Source organism: Bubalus bubalis, chromosome 1 (genome assembly GCF_019923935.1).
Source record: "Bubalus bubalis isolate 160015118507 breed Murrah chromosome 1, NDDB_SH_1, whole genome shotgun sequence".
NCBI lineage: Eukaryota > Metazoa > Chordata > Mammalia > Artiodactyla > Bovidae > Bubalus > Bubalus bubalis.
This window is the reverse complement of record NC_059157.1, coordinates 199,156,760-199,183,030: the sequence shown is the minus strand read 5'-3', so window position 1 is coordinate 199,183,030 and position 26,271 is coordinate 199,156,760. Positions and strand designations below refer to the sequence as shown.

The window sequence follows — 26,271 nt, the reverse complement described above, 5'->3', positions numbered from 1 at the left end:
TTAAAGGTTCTGGCACTGATTGTGATCAGTAGTGAAAATGAGAATTGCTGAAAGAAATTTGTTTTGTATAAAGATATTTCATTTTTTATACATTGACGAGAAGAACATTTAATATACATATTTTATAGTTATTATTTGAAAGATTTAAGTGAAATTGAACTTCAATAGCAAATGTACTGTAGCAAATCATATGTAAATGGCTTGCTGTGTTGTTTATGTGCTAGACGGGCAATGTGATTGCCGGTTTAGAATTCCTTTTGTGTCAATTAGATCATCTTTGAAAAGCTACTGTCTTAATTTTTTAGAAATAAAATAAGTATTTTATTAAAACTTGTGTTAGGACTAGTAGCAAATCTAAAAATGTTGGTCAGAATTTAAACTAAGTCATTATTTGTATTTTTGTTAAGGAAAAATGTAGCAAAGGGCAAAGTGAAGAGTAACTGTCTTTGGCCTTGATAGTCTTTGCACTTTATAAACTTGGAAAAATATTTTCAAGTATTCTTTGTCGACACATTTACTTTTAAGGAAGCTCCTTTTAAAGTCTGTTTCGTTGTTTATCTGCTTACTATACATGTATTTTGTAATTGTCTAAATTATGGCATTGGCATTAATTGTGTAACTCCTCTGTAGGAAGATGCTTCTGAAGCCCAGGTGGTCCACAGGAGGACCATGGAGGCCGATAGCAGTGTTCTGCTGGGCATTTCCACTGTGCACCCTCCCCGGTAATCACTTCATGGAACTGAGAACACAATGTAATGTGCAGAATTGGCATACCTCAAAGCAGTCCTCTGCTACTGCTGGAAAATGTGATCAAATTTGTGCCTTAGATAGTAAATCAAGATATGTGAGATGCAGTCCCTATTTGAGATACATTAATTGCCTTCTGTAAGAGGTTATTACTTTAGCAGTGTAGAAGTTTATTTTTTACTAGGAAAGGCTTTTGTATCATCATAGTAATCTAGGAAACCTTTGAAAATAAAGGGCGTTGAATCCCACTCACAGTTCTCTCAGGCTCGTCCATTTTTCCAGTCTTCTTCTCTCCCACAGACACACCATATATACACACAGATCAGATCAGATCAGTCGCTCAGTCGTGTCCGACTCTTTGAGACCCCATGAATCACAGCACGCCAGGCCTCCCTGTCCATCACCCACTCCCGGAGTTCACTCAGACTCACGTACACACCCTAAAAACCTGTCCCCAGGGGGTTTGGATTATCAGCCTGTTCATGAGCTTGGTCTGACCTGGTCCTTTCCTTCTCTACTGTAGATATGGATGGTAGGACCCAGAGAGGCTAATTTTGCATTGGAATTCTCTTCACTTGATTGATTCCTGGTCTGCTTTGTTTTTTTTTCTGAAACATCAAGCAACTTTAAGTCCATAGAATGGCTGAAGAGACAACAGTATGCCTAGAAATGACAATGATAAAAAATAAAGATACTAGCATTTGAGTGAGATTACATGTTAATTTAAATTCTGTAGTTATCCTTGTGATTATCTTTAGAATTAGGCCTTGTTTCTGTTCTGTCTCAGTATGTAATCAGTTCTTCTTAAAGCTTATTTTACTCTGCTATATGTATAGTATTGTATGGGGTCCTTGGTGGCTCAGTGGTAGGGAACTTGCTTGCCAATGTAGGAGCCACAGGTTTGCTCCCTGCGTCAGGAAGATCCCCTGGAGAAGGAAATGGCAACCCACTCCAGTATCCTTGCCTAGGAAACCCCATGGACAGAGGAGCCTGATAGGCTGTATCGTCCATGGGGTCACAAGAGTCAGACACAATTTAGCAACCGAAGGACAACAGCAGTGACACTGCACACCACACCACACTGCATGTGAGAGCCTCAGCTTACGAGATCAGCACACCACACTGCATGTGAGAGCTTCAGCTTACGAGATCACCACACCACACTGTATGTGAGAGCCTCAGCGTACGAGATCACCACACCACACTGCATGTGAGAGCCTCAGCTTACGAGATCACCACACCACACTAGACTATATGTGAGAGCCTCAGCTTACGAGATCACCTCACCACACTGCATGTGAGAGCCTCAGCTTACGAGATCACCACACCACACTAGACTATATGTGAGAGCCTCAGCTTACGAGATCACCACACCACACTGCATGTGAGAGCCTCAGCTTACTAGACCACCACACCACACTGCATGTGAGAGCCTCAGCGTACGAGATCACCACACCACACTGTATGTGAGAGCCTCAGCGTACGAGATCACCACACCACACTGCATGTGAGAGCCTCAGCTTACGAGATCACCGCACCACACTATACTATATGTGAGAGCCTCAGCTTACGAGATCACCACACCACACTATGTGAGAGCCTCAGCGTACGAGATCACCACACCACACTATACTATATGTGAGAGCCTCAGCTTACAAGATCACCTCACCACACTATACTATATGTGAGAGCCTCAGCTTACGAGATCACCACACCACACTATGTGAGAGCCTCAGCGTACGAGATCACCACACCACACTGCATGTGAGAGCCTCAGCGTACGAGATCACCACACCACACTGCATGTGAGAGCCTCACCTTACGAGATCACCACACCACACTGCATGTGAGAGCCTCAGCTTACGAGATCACCACACCACACTATACTGCATGTGAGAGCCTCAGCTTACGAGATCACCACACCACACTGCATGTGAGAGCCTCAGCTTAGGAGATCACCACACCACACTGCATGTGAGAGCCTCAGCTTACGAGATCACCACACCACACTATACTGCATGTGAGAGCCTCAGCTTACGAGATCACCACACCACACTGCATGTGAGAGCCTCAGCTTAGGAGATCACCACACCACACTGCATGTGAGAGCCTCAGCTTACGAGATCACCACACCACACTATACTGTATGTGAGAGCCTCAGCTTACGAGATCACCACACCACACTATGTGAGAGCCTCAGCGTACGAGATCACCACACCACACTATACTGTATGTGAGAGCCTCAGCTTACGAGATCACCACAGCACACTATGTGAGAGCCTCAGCTTACGAGATCACCACACCACACTGCATGTGAGAGCCTCAGCTTACGAGATCACCACACCACACTATACTGCATGTGAGAGCCTCAGCTTACGAGATCACCACACCACACTATACTGTTTTTGAGAGCCTCAGCTTACGAGATCACCACACCACACTATGTGAGAGCCTCAGCTTACGAGATCACCACACCACACTGCATGTGAGAGCCTCAGCTTACGAGATCACCACACCACACTGTATGTGAGAGCCTCAGCTTACGAGATCACCACACCACACTCTACTGTATGTGAGAGCCTCAGCTTACGAGATCACCACACCACACTCTACTGTATGTGAGAGCCTCAGCTTACGAGATCACCACACCACACTGCATGTGAGAGCCTCAGCTTACGAGATCACCACACCACACTGTATGTGAGAGCCTCAGCTTACGAGATCACCACACCACACTGCATGTGAGAGCCTCAGCTTACGAGATCACCACACCACACTGTATGTGAGAGCCTCAGCTTACGAGATCACCACACCACACTGTATGTGAGAGCTTCAGCTTACTAGATGGACCACAGTCTGCACACCACACCACACTATATGTGAGAGCTTCAGCTTACTAGAACACCACACTACACTATATGTGAGAGCTTCAGTTTACTAGATGGACCACAGTTTTAATTCTTTATCTATTTGCATTTTATCAGCACCAAGAAGTATTTATATGTATTCAGCTCATGCATTAAATAACTTATATTCAAGCCTCTCATTTTACTTCATTTTACTATTTCTCCACTCTCAGTGTTTGGTATTATCATCAGGAAGGATATTAGAAGAATACCACAAATGTTGCATAGTTGTATAATTCATAGAATAAACTTTTGTTAATTGTAAATTTTATCAGATATAATGGTTTTTAATTACCAAGAAGAATTATAACTTCCAATTATTTAGATTATGAAGAAGTTTATTCCCTTTATATAGAACTAATAGACTTCTTTTACTCCTTCACTGGATACAGTATTTTAAGCATATCCACTGATAAAAGCATTCATAAAAAGACAGATAACATTCCCTGAGGTTTTAGGTTGTGCTGCATGCTGTGCTAAGCTCTTGGCTTGCCCTCATCTCATCTTCGTACCACATTTTGTGGTGTAAACTGTTGTCATCTTCATTTTGTAGACGAGGAAACTGAAATATTGAAGTTAAGTTAGAGGGAAAATAAATGGTGGAGTATGTACTCAGGTCTTTCCTGCCAGAGTTTTAGCTTTTAGTCATGATGTTTTAATACCTCTCCTTCAAAATTTCATTAAACTGAATGTGACAGTTTGCTTTTACCAATTCACCGTTTCCCCCCTCTGGAAGTTGCTTTAAAGTTTAATCAGAGATCACCATCAGTGTTTTTTTAAAAATGATTTTTACAACCACTGTGTTCATACAGATCCTACCTACATATTTATTTCTTTGTCTTTCTACCTTTAGACACTAACATTTGCATTTATTATACTTAAGAATTTTCCAGCGTTTTTAGTAATTGACTTCTAGCCTTATTCCTTTGTAGTTAGACAAGATATTTTGTGTGGATTCAGTCTTTCTAACTATATTGAAGCTTGTGTTGTGACTTAACATACAATGCTTCCTGGACAGTGCTCCGTGTGCACTTGAGAAGACTGTGTATTCTATAGTTGGCTAGAGGGTTTTATGTGACTTGATTTACAGTCTTGTTCAAGTCCTGCATTTCCTTATATCTCCTTGATCTCCTGTCTAGATGTCATGTCAACTTTTATTGTAGAACTGTTTCTCCCTTCAGTTCTATCAGTGTTTGCTTCATGTATTTCCTTCCATGTTCTGCTGTTTGGTGCATACATGTTGTAATTGTTGTATGTTCCTCATGGTTTGATCCTTTCATCAATATATAATGTCCTTCTTTGTCAAACAGTTTTCTTGTCTGTTGTAACAGTCTATTTTGTCTAATATTAGTATAGCCAAGTATCTCTCTCTCTCTTTTTTTTTTTGGTTATTTTTACATGAAATATCTTTTCTATTCTTTTACTTTGGTTCTTAAATGAGTCTCTTGTAGACAACATATAGTTAAAATGTGGTTTTTCTAAATACATATTTTTCTAATCTCTGCCTTTTGAATGAAACTTTAATCCATTTACATTTAAGGTAACTGCTGATAAAAAAAACGTCTGCCATTTTCCTGTTATTTTTCTGTATGTTTTATATCTTATTTCCTCCATTACTGCATTTCTTGTGTTTGGTTGTGTGTGCTTTTGTTTTTGTTTTGTAGTGACCATTTTTTCTTGCCTTCTTATTCCTGTTGTGTAATTTCTTATATACGTTCTTTGTGACTGTCACAGGGATCACGCTTAAATCCTAAATTTTTAAAAATCAACTTCAAGTTGATAACTCTATAGCATACAAAATATGTGCTGCTATACTGCTCCGACCTTTTCCCTTTTATGCTGTTTGATAAATTTTTCTTGTACATTGTTGATCAGTTGTATCCATTTATAATTTTTTTTATCCATTTATTTTTTTATATCCTGTAGAGAAGGCAATGGCAACCCACTCCAGTACTCTCGCCTGGAAAATCCCATGGGCGGAGGAGCGTGGTAGGCTACAGTCCATGGAGTTGCAGAGAGTCGGACACAACTGAGTGACTTTATTTTCACTTTTCACTTTCATGCATTGGAGAAAGAAATGGCAACCCACTTCAGTATTCTTGCCTGGAGAATCCCAGGGACTGAGGAGCCTGGTAGGCTGCCGTCTATGGGGTCGCACAGAGTCGGACACGACTGAAGCGACTTAGCAGCAGTAGCAGTAGGAAACCAAGTGTGACATCACAAATCTTAAACACAATGATACTGGCTTTATATTTGCACACATATTTACCTTTACTAGAGATCTTTATTTTTTGTTACAACTTTGAGTTATTTTGGTATTCTTTCCTTTCAACTTGAAAGTTTGCCATTAGCTTTTCTTTTAGTGTATGTTGAGCTATTCCAAATCCTGAAAGATGATGCTGTGAAAGTGCTGCACTCAATATGCCAGCAAATTTGGAAAACTCAGCAGTGGCCACAGGACTGGAAAAGGTCAGTTTTCATTCCAATCCCAAAGAAAGGCAATGCCAAAGAATGCTCAAACTACCACACAATTGCACTCATCTCACACGCTAGTGAAGTAATGCTCAAAATTCTCCAAGCCAGGCGTCAGCAATATGTGAACCGTGAACTTCCTGATGTTCAAGCTGGTTTTAGAAAAGGCAGAGGAACCAGTGATCAAATTGCCAACATCCTCTGGATCATGGAAAAAGCAAGAGAGTTCCAGAAAAACATCTATTTCTGCTTTATTGACTATGCCAAAGCCTTTGACTGTGTGCATCACAATAAACTGTGGAAAATTCTGAAAGAGATGGGAATACCCGACCACCTGACCTGCCTCTTGAGAAATTTGTATGCAGGTCAGGAAGCAACAGTTAGAACTGGACATGGAACAACAGACTGGTTCCAAATAGGAAAAGGAGTACGTCAAGGCTGTATATTGTCACCCTGTTTATTTAACTTCTATGCAGAGTACATCATGAGAAACGCTGGACTGGAAGAAACACAAGCTGTGCCGGGAGAAATATCAATAACCTCAGATATGCAGATGACACCACCCTTATGGCAGAAAGTGAAGAGGAACTCAAAAGCCTCTTGATGAAAGTGAAAGAGGAGAGTGAAAAAGTTGGCTTAGAGCTCAACATTCAGAAAACAAAGATCATGGCATCCAGTCCCACCACTTCATGGGAAATAGATGGGGAAACAGTGGAAACAGTGTCAGACTTTATTTTTCTGGGCTCCCAAATCACTGCAGATGGTGACTGCAGCCATGAAATTAAAAGACGCTTACTCCTTGGAAGGAAAGTTATGACCAACCTAGATAGCAACTTTGCCAACAAAGGTTCATCTAGTCAAGGCTATGGTTTTTCCAGTGGTCATGTATGGATGTGAGAGTTGGACTGTGAAGAAGGCTGAGCGCCGAAGAATTGATGCTTTTGAACAGTGGTGTTGGAGAAGACTCTTGAGAGTCCCTTGGACTGCAAGGAGATCCAACCAGTCCATTCTGAAGGAGATTAGCCCTGGGATGTCTTTGGAAGGAATGATGCTAAAGCTGAAACTCCAGTACTTTGGCCACCTGATGCGAAGAGTTGACTCATTGGAAAAGACTCTGATGCTGGTAGGGACTGGGGGCAGGAGGAGAAGGGGACGACAGAGGATGAGATGGCTGGATGGCATCACTGACTCAATGGACGTGAGTCTGAGTGAACTCTGGGAGTGGGTGATGGACAGAGAGGCCTGGCGTGCTGCAATTCGTGGGGTCGCAAAGAGTTGGACACGACTGAGCAACTGATCTGATCTGATCTGATCTGAGTCTCAGCTTTTGTGTTTCTAGAGATGTCTTAACAGTCTTCTCATTCATTTTCAAATGAGTATTTTGGTAGATACAAAATTCTTGATTGATAGCCATTTTTTAAAAAGTAATTTAAAATCTATAGAGATCACCCCATTCTTTTGGCCTGCATGTTTTCTCATGAGAAATTAACTGTTAATCTTACTGAGGATTCTCTGTTTCTTCCTTCAGAGGCTCTGCTTGTTTTGTTTTAGAATAGTTTGCTGATATTGTGTCTTGATATGAGTCTCTGAGTTAATCCTACCTGAAATTTAATTGAATTTCTTGGATTTGTAGATCTCTGCTTTTCATCAGATTTGGAAAGCTTCTCACCATATTTCCTCAGGTATTCCTTCTGCCTCTTTCTCTCTCTCCTCTCTGTCAGGTTCCCATAGTGTGTGTGTTGCTGTGCTTGATGGTGTTATACAGATCTCTTGGGTTATGGTCGTCTTTCTTCACTCTTTTTTTAAATTTTTGCTCCTCAGACTCCCTAATTTCAATTGTCCTACATTCAAATTTGTTATTTCTGTCTTCTGCCTGCTCACACCTGTGGTTGAGCCCCCTAGGGAAATTTTCAATTGAATTATTGTGTTTTTCAGCTTCATAAATTCTATTTCCTTTTATAATTTGTACCTCTCTGTTGGTATCATTTTGTTGATTTGCTACATAGTTTTTTTCCTTTTTTTTAAGTCTTTTTTTTTTGCTCTTTGAACATCTTTAAGACAATTGTTTCAAAATCTTTGTCTAGTAAATCCAGTAATTTCTCAGGGATAGTTTCCATCAAGTTATTTTCATTCCTTAGATGAGCCATATTTCTTGTTCCTTTGTATGCTTCATGATTTTGTTGTTGTTGACATTGGGATATTTGTACATTGTTATTCAAAAATCAGGTTCTCCAGAAATCAGATTCTCTCTTTCTCCTGGATTTGCTGTTTTCCATGTTCTTGAAGATTACCTTAGTCCATTGATTTAGTTACTCTCCTGGAACATTTTTACTTTTGCAAAGTCTTATTCTTTGACATTGAAGTCTTAGGTTGTGTTCGGTGAGGATTTTGACAGAAATTTTTTGAATGCCAGGAGCTAAAATAAAGAACAACAGAACCGCAAACCTCTCCTCGCCTTTGCAGACCGTGTCTGCTACAGCAGCCCGTCATGTAGCCAGGCTCGCGCTCCTCCCAGCGGCCAGCTTCATGTGGAGACGTATGGTTTTCTCAGTTTCTGTATCACCATGCATCTTGCCCTGGGCATATGTGTAGCCTTCTGTACTCCCCTATATGCACAGGTGCTTTTGAATGTCCTAATTTCTCAAAGAAACTCTTGCTAATTTTTTTTCCCAGGTCTTGGGTGGCCTGTTTTATGGTTTGGTTGTAATCTTTTGCCCCAGGCGTCTGCTGACTCTTAATTTGACTTGCAGTGTGTTCAAGAGCAAACAAAGCCTGCCCTTTTTTTTTTTTTTTTTTTTTTTCCTTTTTTATTAGTTAGATGAAAAAGGAGATAAACATCTTGAGTCAGTTCTTCAGGTAGTTCCTAACAAGTCAGCATTGATGTACACGGTGTCCTGCAGATACGGGCTCTGCTCGCCCTGGGGCCAGGTGCAGTTTGCACACACTGGAAACTAGCTTTCATGTCCACAACTGCTGCTGATCCAGGGTGAGGGTGGAGCAAAACCCCACAGAGCTTTCAGGTTGCCTTTTTCTCAACTCCTTGTTCATTTGGTGCTGATTGATCTTCAACTATTTCCAAAGTCAGTACAAAGTTTGTTCTGACAGTTCTTGTTTTCTGATGTTTCTGTTGGAAGATGAGAATTTAGAGTTGTATATTCTGCCACTCTGCTGATGCCATTCTCCTTTCTTTTAAACAAGAAAATTCTGTTTAATATTTAATAGGAATAACAAAAGTATTATCTTCTTAAATTAAAATTGTCCACTTAGTGTTATTTCAAATAGTTGCTATGCATTTGTTTTACATCTGAGTTTCATTATCTAATTTAATAATCTGAAAATATTATGTTGAGAACTAAATATGCCTATTAAATCATTAGAATGTAGACAGATTAACAATAGAGAAAAAGAATAATTATTAAATAAACAAATTTCCTACATTTATTTGAGCACTAGCTCTTAAACCTAAACGTGTGGTCCTAGATTTTCGCCATAAATAACTGACTTAGCATATTGTTCACCTGATTCTTGAGATAATGTAATACTCTCTGTGGCTACTGTTTTCGGAGACAACACTGTTATTATCCTTTGCCCTAACTGTATGTCAGCACATGAATATGCTTAATTTATAGACTTTTTTTGTATCATTCACTTTGAATGGGATTTTAAATTTAAGTAAAACATTTCAGTAGTTATCCTCATTCATTTAAAAACTCACACGGTTTTAGGTGTTTACACTATTCATTTATGCCATATTATCCATCATAACTAAAAATGTGGCTACCCATAGCTTTGTTTTCAAGTTAGTTTAACCAAATATTTTCCCATTACTATTAATAATTTATCACACACACTTGATGATATTTCTCTGACAATTCAGAAGTCAGCCTTTTTAAAATTATGTTGTACTTTTCAGAATTCATACCTAGTATGATATGATACCCTAAAATTAGATTTTTTATGTATAAGCTGATGGTACAGTTGAGTAGATATGCTTGTTTATAGCATTATTCTGCTTGCTTTTAATCTAACCAAGTTTAAAATCTTGGTCCTCCCTTACAAAGCAGATGTTTATGTATTAAAAGCACTATTGAAGTCTATTGTAAACCTTCATTTAGCTTGATTTCAACACTGCACAGATACTATAAATGCTCTTAGCTCAACATGACTGCAATAAAAGCTAAAAAGGAGTCCAAATTTAATTTATTCTATTTTTGAAATTTAAACCATCATTATACATATTATGGTTTTAACAAGTTAGATACATAGGTAGAATGTTAATTACAAACGGAAAATACTATATGCTCTTTGTATCCTCATTAAAAACAATATAGCTATGAGCATTTTTTTTTCGAATCAGGCAAATTTGTTTAATTATGAATGTTGTGAACTCATTTTACAAAGTTACTTACCAATTAATGAGAAATAAATGTGTTATGTAAATTTCAAACTGTAATGGTCACAGGTAATTGATGAACTGTTCCTATAAATATATACATTGTACAATCTTATGCATATATATAGCAACACACAAAATTTATACACTATTTATTGTATATAATTTGTATATTTATTTAAAATTTACTCAATAAATATATCGAGTTTATTTTTTGGTTAGTTTACATTAAATATTGAAAACACCTTAAAATCACAATTGTAGTTTTAAAGTTTACTCTGTTGTTAAAATTACTTTTCCAGCAAGTGAAAGGAGCTCTTACTTTAAAACACATTTGTTCTGTTGGATCATTTAAAGGTCTTTGTGTGAGAGTACTTTAATGCATTTTCGTGCACGTGCGGGTGTGTGTCTGAGAGAGAGAGGGGGAGGGTGGGAGGCAGGGAAGGGAAGGTCTGAAAGCAACCCATGTATCCTTGTTACAGTTACAGCCGCCTGACAACTTGGTTCAAGGATCAGAACAGCAAGGGAAAACATCATATTAAACTCTCTTGCACCCTCTGTTGTTATTTTTGAGGAACACTACATTTACCTTCCCATGGTTATAATGGCATTAGATTTATTAAAGTCCCTGATAAAATTAATACTTAATTTACTATACTTACCTCCAAACTATGTTGACAGTAAAGGAGCATTTGTTTTTAATTCTTAGGTTATTTTTTTCTTGTGATACAATATGTTTTTATTGTGTAACAGCTTAAATGAAAACTGAACTTTTCTGTTTTTCTTTTGATTTCTCCTGGTTACAACCAGTTTTAAGCTCATCCAAGGGTTTCACACAAATGAAAATCTGTACTGGATATAGCACACTGTATATGTAATTTTGCAGAATTATAAATCCTGCCTGTTCTTTTGTAAACCTTTCGATTGTCGGACAGTTTCTTTCCAAAATAAAAATCTAGAGCCGTCCATACTAAGATTAAGAATTTATAACTGTAAGGAACAGATGTTTTCATAAACATTTGCTGTAATTAATTTCAACTAGAGAATTGAAGGAACAAAGCAGTTTTCCCCACTTTAAAACTTTATTACCTTTTCCCCATGCAGCAAACTTGAAGTCTTTTTCTCTAATATTGTTTAGAGAAACGATGGTACTCCTTATTTGGTATGTTTCTGAGAAAGAAAAACTGCTTTTTTTCCTTATTACCATCCTTAGAAGGTTACATTTAATGTGATATATTCATTTCCAAACAGGTATAAAATGAAGGAAACCTTTGTGATGTATTTTGATGACAAAACTTTGGTGTTTACTGAAAATCTCTTAATTATTTGAAGTATTTTATATTTATTGTGATAATATAAGCAGAGGGCAAGAATATACCATTGGTGAGATCTTATGTATTTAAATAATCATAGTCTTTATTTTTGAAGAGGAAAGCTCACACTCTAAATGTATGATATGGTACTTACTCTATACTGCTTGTGGAACGTTTCACAGGAAGTGTCTGCAAGCTGTTAATAACATGTGTTGTAGGAAATTTTCACTTAACAAGATGGAGGGAGACTAATTTTCCTTAAAATTTTTAGTTTATTTATGATAATGCTATTAATTTTTTTTGAAAAGCAAATGAAGTATGTTGTGAGTCATCTTATGGAACCTATGTTTTCAAAGAATTAACAAAATATACTCAACTAGATTGATCTTAAACATTTAAGTGTTTTGGATTATTTTCTTCTATAAAATTTGGCAACACTTCGAATGCTGTAATCATTTTTAAGGTTTTTGTTTAATGAAAAAGAAAAACCTGAAAGTGTATTTTGAAAAAAACGTAGACTTAAAAGTTCAGTAATTGAACTCAGACCACTTTCATTCTTTTAAATAATTTAGGTGCAACAGCAAAGATTTTGAAGAGAACCAACATTTTTGACGTATCTGTCAACTATAAAACATGCAAAGAAAAATAGGCAGCTATCATTAAAATTTCATTTTAGCTTTCAAAAACCATTAATGAGCAGCATAATCATAGTAGCAGGGTACCTTCAATGCTATATTCAATTATTTAAAATAATCTCATTTCCAAATGGAAAGCTCTGTAATTACTATCTGACCTAACCAGGACAACTGTGAGGATGCTCAGTGATACTTTAGAAAGTCCATGTGGGTTAAAAGCGTAAATCAAAGTTGGAGTAATCATTAAATTATGAAGCTTTAAATATCTTAAATGTGAATCTAACCTGATGTTTGAAATTTACATTATAAAAATTAGGAGTATAAAATGTAATCAGATTCTGATCGATTTAATTTGTTTCTAAGAATAAGTGATATATTTAACAGTAGTATCCGTGCTTTCATAAAAATTATACTTTTAAGTATATATTTAAAATTTTAAGTAAAATTAAATTTCTTTCAATAATATATATTTTATATTGTAGCAGTTTTTAAAACTTACTTAGCAAATTTATTCTATGATCTTTAAAATGATAGGTATAAATTTGTTCTAATCTGATTTTATGAATATGCTTTTATGGACAAGTTTTTCTTCCTAAAAAGTTTGATGTTTCACATGAGGCAGAAATACCTTTAGATGTTGATTTTTTAAACAGGTGAGCTTTTGCCCACAGTTAAAGCATAAAGTTTGGGGAAGACTGCTAAGGTGTAGTAAAAGCTCTTTAGAATGCATTCTCAGTCACCACCCTTCAACTTTCTTGTGTCCCTCTCTGCAAACCAGATTCCTGGAGAGTGGAGCGGGAGGGGCCGAGGGGGAGGGGCCACGTGGGCTGTATGCATGTTCTCTTCAGCTCTTCACTGGACAGGACACCTTAGCAAAGAGTCATTAGTGTCTGAATAAGTGGTTTGCAAGTTTGGGTTTTGTGATTCATAGGAAGATGTCTGTGTTATACTTCATTTGTTCCTATTTGTAGTTACTTTGGTAATATTCCTATCCAAGTTACGAGTAGTGGTCTTAGTCTATATTTTAGTGTCAAAATGAATTTTTGGTTTAAAGGGCTCTGATTACAAAAGCTGTTTGGGGGAGACATAAGGGGATATATGTTTTCTGACTCAGTATACTGTGTGGAGCTGTCACACAGCCGCTTTTCAACTGAAATGTTCAGTTTTATAATCTTCATTATTTCAGTGTTCTTCTTTTCTTTTTTTTTTTTTTTCCAGGAGATTCAAATCAAAATGGAAGAACAAGTTCTTTAGACTCTGATGGGACTTTTAATTCCTATAGGTACGTGATGAATACATAGATATAAAATAAGGTAATGTACAAGATACGTAACCTTAGAGGCTTCTAATCTTAGAATAGTAAGGAGCTATAACCTATGTTTTAAAACTGTGACAAATGTAAAGAATGCTGTGGTATAAGATTGTCCTGCAGACTTATCAAGTAGGTGGAGTTATTGTAAATATCTGTTGTTATCCTAGAGTAGGATGATTAGAATGAATGCCCATGTGTACATGTATTAAACTTCATTATAATCCGTTTTGCTTTTGTTTTTCCAGTATATCTGTTACAATACTAAAGGCTTCCTTTGTTTAAGTTTCTTGCTAATACAGAGTGTATAAAATGTAATGCGCAGTTGAACTGAGTGCTATTGTTAATGTCCTGTTTGGCTCCTTTAACAAAATACCTTATAAATATTGGAGTTACCCAGTCCCTTCTTTGAGTGCTGAAGTGTAATAGAAAGCTTGGAATTGACATATTAAATAATAGGTAGAATCTTCTATCCAAACATGTTAATCACACCTAAAAAGTAGACAAATATAAAAGATATTCACTTCTTTATTTATTGACTGCACTGTGTGGCTTGTGGGACCTCAATTCCCTAAGCAGGGGTTGAACCAGGGCCCCAGCAGTTTGAAAGGGCAGAATCCTAACCACTAGACCATCAGGGAACTCCCTGTAAATGGTACTTAAGTAAGTGCTCATTTGGCATGTAACTGAGGAATGCTAAGATGATAATACATGTGAAATATATGGTAGAAGTATCATTTTAGATATAAATACTGTTTTAAAAAACCCAAGACAAAAGGAAAATAAAGATGTATTTCAAAGGATGGGAAGTCCATATGTATGCATCGATTTTATTGTTGAATTTCACAGCTACTTTTGTAGTTTAGCTAATTATAATAACTAATGGACATAAAGTTAAGAGAAATGTGTTAATACGAAGGCACAGTGTTATCTTGTAGTTTATTTTGTTCTTGAGTAGTTTGAAGATTAAAGTATCTTAGTATTATTGAATGATAATTGTACTTTGAAAATGAACTCCTAATGCAAGTTTGCACAATAAATACTAATGTTGTTAACTAATATGTTTTAATCAATGCCTGTCAGTGCTGTAATGTTAGGATATTAACTTATTGTTGTAATTAAAAAGGCAAGATAGAAAGCTCAGGTAGCACAGTATATAAAACGAGCTTTTAGTAGTTGGCAGGCCAGTGCTGTTATTAAATAGTATTATAGTATTTAAGGTGTGAAATGAATATTTTCTACTGAGTAGGCAATAGCTCTTACAGTATAATGAGCTTACTTGTGAATTTGACACTTGGGTTAAATGGCAGACTTCATAGAAGCACAGCTCTAGGGTCTATTTTCATATCAGGTTAACTGATTAAACCTAGGAATTGTTGCAGAATCATACTACAGTGGCAACAGAATTGTCAGTAAAGTTCAAAAATGAAAATTATTTTTCCATTAATATCAGAGCTCTTTAAAGCAAGTAGAAATAGTTAATTAGAAAAATGTGAATATGTCAACCCTCAAATATCCTTTAGCCTAACACATCTACCTTTGTATTTAGACCATCTCAGAAATACTGATCTTGCTTCACAGATAATTCTGACTGTCAAGCTAGTACCAGGATACTCAAGCTATATATGCTTGTGTCTGGGATAACAATTAGCTTTATTTATTTATTTATTTATTTATTTTTAACAATTAGCTTTAATTTGTTATCTGTAGAATGGACGTTATAATGTCTGATCTGCTTCTTTCTCACAACTGTTTTAAAGGTTGAGATAGAATTACATAAGATAAAGGCTTTGGAAAATCTTAATGCACAGCTGTGGATTACTATTACCCATCTATTATGCTTACCTCGGGTGAATGGGCAACTTGCTGCCCTAGTGTTCACTGAACCGTCCGTGTGTGTACCCCTTTATGGCATATGATGAGGTTGTGTTAGCTTCTGAATTCAGTCTTGGTCACCTAAGTCTATATTCTCTCTGTTATTGGTTTACATTATTGTGGTCTTAGATTGTCAGTTGTAAGAGGGCATAGCCTCTTTTTCTGTTGTGGTTGTTTTGTTTTCTGTTTGTTAATATTACCGCAAACATAGAATGTCGGTTCATACCCTGACTCCACATGGAAACTCTGGACAAGTGTTAGTCTCAGTTTCCTCTCCTTGAATGTGGGATTAATAAAGCACATTTGTTACAAGGCGTTAATGGGTTATTCTTATGTGCCAAACGCTGAATCAGTATTGACTGCCTTTATCTTCCAGTCCGCGTCATCCTCATCATTGTCCTCATTGTTAATCTTCTGAAATTGTAGAAGATTTTTATAGTGTGCTAATATAGAGACACCAAAAGGAAGATTTAAAAGCAGTATGTCCTACAGGAAAATAACTGAAGTTTTCAGCAGAAAAGAGGCTACTGTGTGCTGTGTGCCAAGTCGCTTTAGTCCTGTCGGACTCTGCAGCCCCACGGACTGCAGCCTGCCAGCCCACTGTCCATGGGATTTCCCAGGCCAAGAGTATTGGAGTGGGTTGCCACGCTCTCCTACAGGGAACCTTCACAACCCAGGGATCAAACCGTGCCTCTTTCCTGCTCGGTGTTGGGAGGTGGGCTCTTTACCTCTAGTGCCACCTGGGAAGCCCAGAAAGAGACTGAGAGCAAGCTAAACCCAAGGCTCAATAGTCTGTCTCAGATGCATAGTCCAGGTTGGCTTTGTGTAATAAGCTTGTACACATAGTGGAGATAAAAGGAAGATGTTTTATTACGGATATTGAAGTTCAGGGGTAGGTTTTTGGAATTTTGACAAATGTGAAATTTGCAGTCAGTGGGCCCTGACAACAGCCCCATGCGCCTAATGCTCATAGGTTTGTTTTCAGAGGCTCTGAGGTTTCACTTTGGATTTGTGTCTCTAGTGGTTTTGCCTCATTGATTCAGATAGCATACGGCTGCATTTAACTCCTAAGGCACCAGTAGGGTGATTTTATGATGCCTGGGTAATAGACTAAGTCTTTGTTTTGGAAGTTTCTGTTAAAATTTGCTTGTATTCCAACTAGTCTGTAGATGATGTGATAAAATGGAAAGATTAGAAGAATTGAGAGGATATTACTGGTTTATGCAGTGTATCCTGTGCTTTTTAAAGACCAGCGTTAACGTCTTCTGTCATTAAATAATCTTTCTCTGTTTCTTATTTCACCATTAAAACTGAGAGACCCTTGCTCGGTGTGAAAGCATAGAAGTGGTTTGTGTTCACCTTAGTGGCTGCAGCGTGGAGCCACGTGGCGGGGGCCCTCTCCCGCACCCCTTCCTCTTCCCAAGGGCAGCTGACCTTCTCCTCTCCAAAGAGGCGAGCCCCTTGCCAGCGCATATGACTACAGACTATTACATTAATCTGTTTAGCTGTAGTACCAGCTGCTTGCATGTTTTTAATTATCTTATTAGATGGTATAACAGTGACCTATGAAATAAATTGAAGGTGAACATTTTTAAGTTTTCCCTTTTTTACCCTATGTTTCTAAATATCTTTATTGATCAAATTATGATATTCTGTAAAAGCTCATTAAAAGTGTATATGGTTTTTGAGTCAATGTAATGCTATTTAAAGTATAGTATTATAATTACCAGTATAAAAGTAACATCATTTTTGCCTCATTTTTTATAAGATTTAGGTTGTGTTTATGTGGCCACAAATTCACATGATAATTTGTTGCTTTAAGAGTCAGTTTAGAGAAAACTCAGACCAGTTATTGGCATTCTCTGGGAAACTCAAAATATTGCTTAGATTTCAGACAACATCTTGACATTGTATAAATGGCATAAGATGGAATATAAATTATTGTAGATTATTTTAAAATAAATTTGTCTATTTAACTCTGATTTTTTTTAATTCTTTGTATTCAGTGGTAGATCATCTAGCTGACCCTAATTATTTTTACAATTTAATCTCACATGGTATTATTTCTGAGTGTATTTTCCCAAGCTGCAGCATTAGAAAAAATGTATTATCTTCTGGATTTTGGCAATTGGATACTTTTCAAATAATACTTAAATAGAATGTTGACTCCAAGAGACACAGTTCAAAATAATAACCACCAGCGATTGTTCAGTTATAGGCAATCAATAAAAATTATAATAATTTAGTCAGAAGCTCTGATGTTTAATTAAAAAGCAGGTAGTTGGATGCAAAAGGGGGCTGCAGAATACTTACATATGTCATTTGGATTAACAGATCCTACGGCTGGCATGATGTAGTGACTTGAGCCTTGAAAAATTTATAGTCTTTGAATACTTTACAAACTACACATTATTTGTTTTTTTAATTAAGAAATATTCAGACTTTTTGGCTTCTGTAGTTTTTTTCCTCTAACGAAAGATTAAGTTTCATATTTCAAAAGGACTTTTGTTAAATAAGGGAAAAGTTTCCTCTTTATATATTTTATTTTCTTTTTAAGGAAGGAAAATGAAAAGCCACTTGGTGCTGAAGTACTGGCGTATTATTTCTTGATATTGACCAGAGCTTCCAAGGTTGCCTCCCTTTCTCAATATGGTATTGTCTATAGCTCCTAGAGTCCAAAGTTAAAAGTTTAAGTGGGTTAATAGTTTTTTTTTTTTAATTGGTTTAAGTTGGTTAAAAGTTGTTTTTTTTTTTTTAAATATAGTTGATTCAACGTTTTGAATTTAAAAGTTGTCTTTTTCTGAATAAGTAAAGAAAACATTAGTTTGAACTTTCTTCAGTCATTGAGGAAATTGTAAAAATTAGACTTCAGGTTTTATTGCAAAGACATTTATGTGTCCTATTTACATGTGATTAATAATTTGAAAGGATGTGGGAGGTATCCTTACGTCATTTACATTTATTTTTGATATAGTACCTCTCCCCCATTTGTATGTAAGAGGGTCATATGTCTGTTGAAATGGAAGTGAAGCAGTGACTGAAAATGTTAGAACTAATAGAACAAAAGCATACTTTGAATTTAAAATTAGAAGTCTGGGTTATGCTTATACTCTTGGAATGATATAAATTTGTTAATCCATTATTTTTAGGAATATGGAATTACAGAAACATATTGTAATATGTTTTTACAGAAACATAATTGTGAAAGTCATACTGTATTAGTTTGGGCTGTTACGACAAGATACCAGAGACTGGGTAGCTTATAAACAATAGAAATTTATTTCTCACAGTTTAGAGGCTGGAAAGTTCAAGATTAAGATGCTGGTAGGTGTGGTGTTTGATGGAGCCCACTTCAGGTTCATAGATGAAATCTTTTCACTGTGTTCTCTCATGGCTGTAGGGGCAAGAAAGTTCTCTGAGAGCCTCTTTTGTGAAGGGCACTAATCCCATCACTCAGCCCTGAGGACAGTGGCTTCCCAAAGACCCCACCCCCAAACACCATCAGATTGGCGTCAGAATTCAAAGTGTGGACTTGCGGGGCTGCTTGCCCTCCGTAATGGTACACTAAGGAGACGGAACGGAACTCCCGGCCCCCTTCACTCACTCATCTTAAGGTCCTAAGGCCTTGCCGTTTTATCCATTTTTCCAGGACGTAGATTAATAAATAGATAAGAGAACAGGGTCTGGACTGGGGGTTTCTTTCCTGATTCTTAGAACACTTCTTTCCTCACTTTGATGTTATCCTTGTCTTTTGTTGAGAATCTATGTAATCATATGACACTGACTCTTTAAGTTCTTAAGAATAAATGCATAATTTAGGGAAACAAGTTGGAAAAAGCACACAGGTAGAAATAAGACAGACTATCAAGTTTGCCTCTCAGCTCCAGCACCTCTACTGAGTGGTCTTAAGCAAGGCCGTCAAGCTGCCTGCTTCTGGTCACTTCATCTGTGAAGCTGAGTGTTAGCACCTCCTCCGTCATAGAGCCTGTGCGGCTGGACCCAGCTCCTGACACGTAGTGAGTGACAGTGCCAGTTTCTTTCTTTTGTCTCTCTTTTCCAAAATTCCTTTAAGTTTTAATGAAGTTTTTCACCTAACAAAGTTGGCCTTCATTTCGGAAAAGTATTTTTAAAATTCTATATAGTTCTATATAGTAAAAATATATATATAAAATATATCTAAAATTCTATATAGTTCTATAAAGTGAAGGTCACTCAGTCATATCCAATTCTTTCCGACCCTATGGACTATACAGTCCGTGGAATTCTCCAGGCCAGAGTACAGGAGTGGGGAGCCTTTTCCTTCTCCAGGGGATCTTCCCAACCCAGGGATCGAACCCAGGTCTCCTGCATTGCAGGCGGATTCTTCACCATCTGAGCCACAAGGGAAGCCCCATATAGTTCTATAGTGGCAATAAATGAGTATTTAAGGATAATATCTACAGTTATCTGTAAAAGGTCGGATCTGTAGATAGCTACAGTTATCTATAGATTATAGAGGAAGAATATTTAGAAAACCGATACTTCTATGAAGCCTAACATTATCAAATGTTCTTAGTTCTTCTTTTCATATGTGCTCAAGTAGCACAGTTAAATGATAATTTCAGAGAGTACAAAATTAATCATTTTATTTTTTGAAAACCAAAATCAGAATATTACCTTTAATTCTTATCTCCATAATAGAACCACATTTGAGAGAAGAAGAAAAAAAATCACATTTTAATGACGAAGTATATCCTCTTCAAGCAGCTTTATTATTTTTTATGGCCATGGAACTGGTCAGTAGTGCCGTTTCTCTCTCACATATTATCTGTCTGAACTAATCACTGATCACGTGAGGCTCTGAAAAGAGGTAACCTTTCATTTAAATTACTAACTGGTTTATTTGCATTTATAGCCTCAGATTAACATAACCCAAACTGACTTGATCATACATGTTAACAGTTTGAGTTCCTCACCTTCAGAAGCCCCTTCAAGCCCTTTTTATTGTCTGTAGCCAGGCTTTGGGGAATTTTTTTTTTTTTTCATATTTATTTACAAAGTTAGCTGCAGGCTCCAATCATCCAAGGCTGTGTAAATGTTTATCTTTGAAAAGACAGGCATACATTTGAAATATGGGAGTAAGCTGCTCTGAGTCAGCCTCACTGTGAGCCCTGTCCCCTGGAAGCACTTAAGTTTCCTCCTGGGTTCCTGGTGGAAATGCCCCGTCAGCCCCACTGCCACCATCTGTAATGTATATTAGCACTCTGCGCTTTTTGGGGACGGGGAGATTCAGTTAAATATTTGATCAATAATGTTGAACTGTGTTATTGAACTCTTAACTTGAGAAAATAATGCATAGAATTAGGGTTTAAAAGTGAAAAGTTATATATATTTTTAAACACTCTACAAATAGCTTGCTTATATCCTTATTGATACATTATATGATTAGTTCATTATACTGGTTAATTTCTGATGTTTGATTTGATGGACAATGTCTAAGTCTCAAAGATATAATTTAAGGATGAAATTTACATAGAATATTTCAATAAAAATTAGTATTTAACATTTCTCTCTTTTCTGTATCAGATTACCTTGCCTTTTGAGGGAAATTGGCAGTGATTAATAATCCTATTTTTTATTATTACTCCAGAGTGTTCACAAGTGCTTTCCTGACTTGTGTGTGTGTGTGTGTGTGTGTGTGTGTGTGTGTGTGTGTATGTATGTGTATGAAGGTTTGCTGTTACAGTGTGAGAGCTAAATATCTTCAGTCATTCTGCAGTTCATTATTCTCCACCCATTATAGGCCAGCCAGTGAGCTAGACCCAGAGAGGGACACAGAGCCTGCCGTGGTGCACTCACCACCTAGGCTGGGAGGCAGGCTTGCCCGCAGCTAGCATAGATGAAGGCTGCTGTAACAAGGGCAGGCGTCTCACCAAGAACTAGGGGAACGCCAGGTGGCTAGTTGCCAGCGAGGGTCGGTGGTGGTTAGGAGGAAGGTGTGTTTCACCAAGAACTAGGGGAACGCCAGGTGGCTAGTTGCCAGCGAGGGTCGGTGGTGGTTAGGAGGAAGGTGTGTTTGCTAGACATAGTAGAGGAACAGGAGTTTTCCATGTGGTGAACAATATGAACCAAGAGTCTTTATTTTTTGTTCTAGCAATGCATTCTTAGGGGTTTGGGCCACTCAGAATGGGTAGATTCGATTGGCCTTATATTTGTCAGTGACAGTCTCCTGCGTGTGTATTTACATAGAACTGTTTCATTGCAGTGACATTTTTACTTTGCAGGAACTGCTATTTTGACAATACTGAAGTTTTAGATTTCAGTGTATCCTAGATGTTTGATATTATCTAAATCAGTGATCAAAAGTTTTAACTGGGAGTTGAAAATGTGACTCTTGCACAAAGTTGTATGAAACAGTTGATAGTGATATAATTGAGAATGAATATCATGTGCCTAGAAATAAAGGAGAAGTCAGTAAACCTGCTGTGGAACAGAAACTGGCCATTTTAAATGTAAAAGATGTCCTAGTTCCATCCCAACACACAGGCCTCGTTCTCATTCCGGGGTCGTAGAGGCCCTGTTCTGAGATAGATGTAGAAGTAGCTTAGTCTGCTTGACATATTCTCAAGGGGTTTCAAAGACTATGTTTCCACTTCCTTGTTTAATGTTAGAAAAGTAATTCGGGTGACGTGCCCAAGTCTCTGAACCCGTAGAAACGCGACAGGGTAGTTAGCTCTCGCTCCAGCTCCCAACCTGCTTCCAGGTCTGAGGCTCCCTTGGGTGGCAGAGGCCCACTGTCACGGAGCCAGACCCAGCGCTCCGGCAGTTTGGATTTTGTTCTGCTATAGGAATCAGTTTATAGTCTCCAAAGTAACTCCTTCACTTTTCATGCTCTCCCGCCCTCACCTCACCTCAGGGCCACCCCCAGAGCCTGCGTCTCTCCTTTGTATTCTGTTTGTAAGTTGAGCAGGGGCCAGTTTTCTTTTTACTGAGAGATTTGGGAGAGGGTGGATGGAGCAGGGTAAGTAAAGCCAGAGGGGTCTGTGTGGCATTTTGAGCTCTGGTCCCAATCCATGTTTCACCCTGAGCTGCTGGTGGAGCCTTCTCCCTAGGGAAGCAGCCCATTTACCTGCCTCTGTATTGCTGCTGCTGCTGCTAAGTCGCTTCAGTCCTGTCCGACTCTTCGTGACTCCATGGACTGCAGCCCACCAGGATCCTCTGTCCATGCGATTTTCCAGGCAAGAGTACTGGAGTGGGGTGCCATCGCCTTCTCCGCCTGTATCGCTAAGTACCATTCTTAATTGTAATATTTTTAAAAGTTCTGTAGAAAACAAATGAAAATTTTCTTCTGGTGCTGAGTTTCAGTCTTAAAGTAGCATTTCACAACAACTTTATGAAAATATTCCATTTGTTCATTATGTGGTCATATAATTAATTTTTTTAATTTTATTTTATTTTTAAACCTCAAACACTGTATTAGTTTTACCAAATATCAAAACGAATCCGCCACTTTTTGTGGCATTCATTTGGAAATGCCTGAGTTAGTGAGCGTACAGATTAACATAATAGCAACTAGCAAAGTAACAAAAGGTCTTTTGTAAAGTCAAGACTAAATTTGGGTTCTTTTGAAGTATATGAACTTTCAAATAACATAAAATTTCAGCAGTGGCGAATACATCTGCACATCAAGCAGCCCCACGCAACTAGTGGTTCCTGTATCGGACAGTGAAACACGAAGTCCTTCAGGACGATAACCACACACACGTTTCGTTTTGTAAAGTAACAACTACAAAGGCTCAAGGGATGTAAAGATAAATACGTATGTGACGCACACTCAGACAGTGCTGCTGGGGAGAGAAGACAGAAGTGCCCGAACAGTCAGACAAGACAAACACATTAGGACTTTTTCTGAAGCATAATCTAATTTGAGCAAGAAGGTCATGAGAAAACTACTCGATGGGGAGCAGCTGTTTTCAAAAATCGGTGATAGAAGTACTGCTCCCACTGGTGTTGCATGGGAAGCAGCGTGCAGACTGGAACCGTGTCTCTACAGCCTGATTCCTTCACTTCAGTGTCTTCCCAATGTCCAGTGTTAAAAACAGCGATCATCCCTCTTCTTTGGAAGTGCAGCAACATGTCATTTATTTAGATATCAGATTTCTAGTAGCTTCACCCAAGGAGGATGTAATCAGAAACTTAGGAACGGGGAGAAAATGATGAAATAGAAATGAGTTTGTTCATTTAGACAGAGTTAGTCACAGGGAAGTCCTTCCTTAATATGCTTCCATTTACCTAATTTCTCATTTTTTTTAATAAAAAAAGGCTAGTACAGTTTATGTTGTTGAAATAGGCTAGAGTGTATGACAGTTCAAAGTCTAGTTTGTTGTCTTTGTTTTAAAAAAGACAAAATGTATACCTGTGGCTGATTCATTTTGACATTTGGCAAAACTAATACAATTTTGTAAAGTTTAAAAATAAAATTTAAAGAAAAAACATAAAAAAGACAAACTGAGCAAGTGACAGAGGGGTGCAAATTTAGGATTTCTAAAAGCTAACATATCATTTTACAAATCAGTAGCTGATCCCCTGACAATCGTGGCTATGAGAGAAATGCCACTAAAAATGGAATGGGAAACTCCAAAAGCCAAGAAGTGTTGAGTTAGTTAATGTAGAAGCAAATGGCCATCCATTATCCAAATGTATATAACATCTGGACAAAAATTTCTATAAGTTTTTGAAATGTTTTGATACTTTCAACATTTTTGAGTTGAGAAAAAAATCACTTATATGGCATATCTTGGCCTTTCATCATGCTGGGTAAATTAGGTATGCAATCATGAGTTTTTCTTTTTTTTTTAATCTATAAGTAAGTGATGTTTTCTAGTTTTTTTCACCCTTGAGTAGGGTTATTTCCTTTTCTGGGGGTCCATGTAAAATTGTTTTCCTAGTTATGTTAGTCTAACAAATTAGAAAGCACACAGTGACCTTAAACTAAAGTCTATTTGATCACATGGCCCGCTGATTTTGATTTTAAATGGTCATTTCCTGGATGTTGGAGCCAGTCTCTTGCTGAGTATGGTTAGGTTATGCTCATAGTTCGAATCTTGGGTCTAATTCTTTCCAGGATCACTAATTGTTCGTAACTTGTAGATGGACTGTAGATGTCAGCATACACTTGACCGTCTTTCTAGCTTCCGTGGTCGGGGCACAGCACGCGTCTGTGTGAGGGGAGGGGGAGGACGCAGGAGCGGAGGGTGGGGCAGAGCGGAAGCGCAGGCAGCGAGGGGCAGCGCGCTGAGAGACGCAAGGGAGCGGAGCAGACTTTACACGTGTAACTGGTTTTACTTGGAGTGCCTTCTCCTCTGTGTTACCTCTTACAGAATCATCTTGGTTTTTGAAACCGTTTGTCTTGTCTGACTGTTCGGGCACTTCTCTCTTCTCTCCCCAGCAGCACTGTCTGAGTGTGCGTCACGTGTGTATTTATCTTTACATCCCTTGAGCCTTTGTAGTTGTTACTTTACAAAACGAAACGTGTGTGTGGTTATCGTCCTGAAGGACCTCGTGTTTCACTGTCCGATACAGGAACCACTAGTTGCGTGGGGCTGCTTGAATTTAGGTTTAAATTAACTAAAATAAGGTATATCACTGTTCAGTTGCACTAGTTGTATTTCACCTGCTTAGTAGAGTATTATATCTGACAGTCCAAAACTGTCACTAACTCAGTTCTTCATTATCTACCATGTGGATATTGAGTTGGAGGCTCAAACTTTCTTGAGTCACAGTTAAATCCAAAACCGCATCAAAGCTTGATCGTAAGTTTATTTTAACGAACTGCCTCACCCCAAACTGCCTGCTGCCTTTGTTTCAATGGAGTCGCATCGCATGAGAACATTTTCCACCTAGAAATATAAAGAAATCCATTTTAGGCTTGTGAGTAATTGTGAGTTGTTTTTATGTGTATTTCTATATGTATAAGTAATATGCCCTGATGTTTCATTATGAAGGGGAAAAAAAGCTTTAAATAAAAGTAAGTTTTTAAAAATTCCTGATACAGAAAGCAAAAAAGCCAGTACAATTTCTAATTGCCTTTTAGAGTCTCCGAGTTCCCTCATTACCTGTGATTTAAGCTAAAAATGAGGTAATTACAGATCACATCAGTGTTTATCTGGTTGATCCCGACACCTGCAGTCCTCAGTAGCTTACCCAGATCTGAGGCCACACTTAGAGTCTGATGCTGCCATTCCTAATTTATGCTTCTCCCATTTCCTTTGATTTTTAAGTTACATGTTCCTTGTTCTATTTCAATAGTATTTTAAAAACTATACCTTTAAAATGTTATAAAGACATACTTTTAATGTGGATATTGGAATCATGGTACAGTCCTTTAATAGAAATCTTTCCCTAACATACTTCTATGCAGATTAAAAATTTGTGTCCTTTTTCCCTTTGCATTTGATAAAGCAAATATGGTCATAATTAATACGGCAGTCTTTCCACATTTTGGCATGCATTTTCAGTTCAGTTCAGTTCAGTCGCTCAGTCGTGTCTGACTCTTTGTGACCCCATGAATCGCAGCACGCCAGGCCCCCCTGTCCATCACCAACTCCCGGAGTTCACTCAGACTCACATCCATCGAGTCAGT

The 26,271-nt window shown here is 37.7% G+C and overlaps 1 protein-coding gene across 10 annotated transcripts in view; it reads left to right on the top strand.

The window, feature by feature from the left end:
* TBC1D5 (TBC1 domain family member 5) overlaps positions 1–26,271 on the top strand; it is a 586,162-nt gene that overhangs the window by 277,887 nt on the left and 282,004 nt on the right. For 9 of the 10 annotated variants that reach the window (XM_025287205.3, XM_025287148.3, XM_044938556.2 and 6 more), the window contains one exon: positions 13,685–13,748. In XM_025287205.3, coding sequence (XP_025142990.3) covers positions 13,685–13,748 — 64 coding nt within the window. Of the gene's footprint in view, positions 1–630; positions 723–13,684; positions 13,749–26,271 lie in introns of those variants that run through there. The other variant, XM_025287575.3, reaches the window with a different exon arrangement.